The sequence below is a fragment of the Austrofundulus limnaeus genome, unplaced genomic scaffold (genome assembly GCF_001266775.1).
Source record: "Austrofundulus limnaeus strain Quisiro unplaced genomic scaffold, Austrofundulus_limnaeus-1.0 Scaffold514, whole genome shotgun sequence".
Lineage (NCBI taxonomy): Eukaryota > Metazoa > Chordata > Actinopteri > Cyprinodontiformes > Rivulidae > Austrofundulus > Austrofundulus limnaeus.
Genome location: NW_013952916.1, coordinates 133,800 through 134,925, shown reverse-complemented (window position 1 = coordinate 134,925; position 1,126 = coordinate 133,800). Strand labels below are relative to the sequence as shown.

At 35.6% G+C, this 1,126-nt stretch overlaps 1 protein-coding gene across 1 annotated transcript in view; it reads right to left on the bottom strand.

Moving 5' to 3' along the window:
* Positions 1 to 819, bottom strand: part of LOC106530385 (CMRF35-like molecule 1) — a 22,044-nt gene extending 21,225 nt beyond the window's left edge. Inside the window, exon 1 of the mRNA XM_014025987.1 lies at positions 481 to 819. Coding sequence (XP_013881441.1) covers positions 481 to 517 — 37 coding nt within the window. The 5' untranslated portion in view covers positions 518 to 819. The remainder of the gene's footprint in view (positions 1 to 480) is intronic.
* Positions 820 to 1,126: the final 307 nt, after the last annotated feature.

Genomic DNA, 1,126 nt, shown 5'->3' with positions numbered 1-1,126 from the left:
CACTCAAGTTAAATGCATTGCTAAATGACTTACAAATTTTCAGTATTTCAGTACTTAAGTATTTTTGAAAGTACTCAAGTACTTTAAATTAAATATTAATTTGACAGACCTTCTTTTACTTTATTTGGAATAATATTTGACCAGCAGGGTCAGTACTTTGACACAAGTAAGGAAACTGAGTACTTTGTTCACCACTGAGTACAAAATTAGAATAATCTACATTATTTGTAGAGTTAACTGTATTTAAGATTAGAGCCTATTTTTTGCAGTCACATCCACTTTAGAACTCTAGGTTGGAAACATCTTTGGCAAGTCTGTATTTTGTTAAACAAAACAACAAAAAGATTCTTTATACATTTTTATTAGATTTAGATCAAAAAATGAAAACTAAATGACTGTTGCAGCATCCTGAGTTTCCAGAAACATAATGCAGCCTCATCATATTTACACACTCACTGGACTGTGTTTGCAGAAACTTACCCAAGAAGCAAAAAAAGGCGATAAGAAGACTCTTCATTCTTTTATCCAAGGTCAGAACAAAACATGCAGCTTCCAGACAGTCTTTGGGTTAAATGTCATAAAACAGGAGTCACGTAAAGATTAAAAAGCTCCACAGAGCTGGTTGTGTAGTTTAAACGGCAGCAGCTTGTCTTCTGTTGGTCTCAAAATGAAATGAGTCTGATTCAAATCCCTCCTTATCTGATATTTATCCCAAACAGACAACCTACAGCACATGTTGGCTCTTCTAATCAACATTGTCTTTTTCAGCTTGGAAAAGGCAGCTCATGACTGCACCAGCTATAAAGTCTTCAGTGTTTGTTTCAGACTTCCCCAACGGTGCGTGCTTTTGGACATCTCCAGCCCATTAGGCTCGAGGGGATCTGATTCAATGAGCAGTTTGTCTGCAGACTGTCACGGGTATCTGAGGGCAACCTGAGGACTGTTTGTTTCAGCAGGATGGTACAGTTAAACCACAACCATTTTTAGGCCCTTTTTTTAAAAAAAAATTAAAAATAAAAATCTCCAAAGAGACTTRCATAAGATAACATATTTAAAGTAAGCTGGCTCATATTTAGTTTTAGAAGTGGACAGGTTCCCTTTCTATGAATTATTGAACTTTACACCA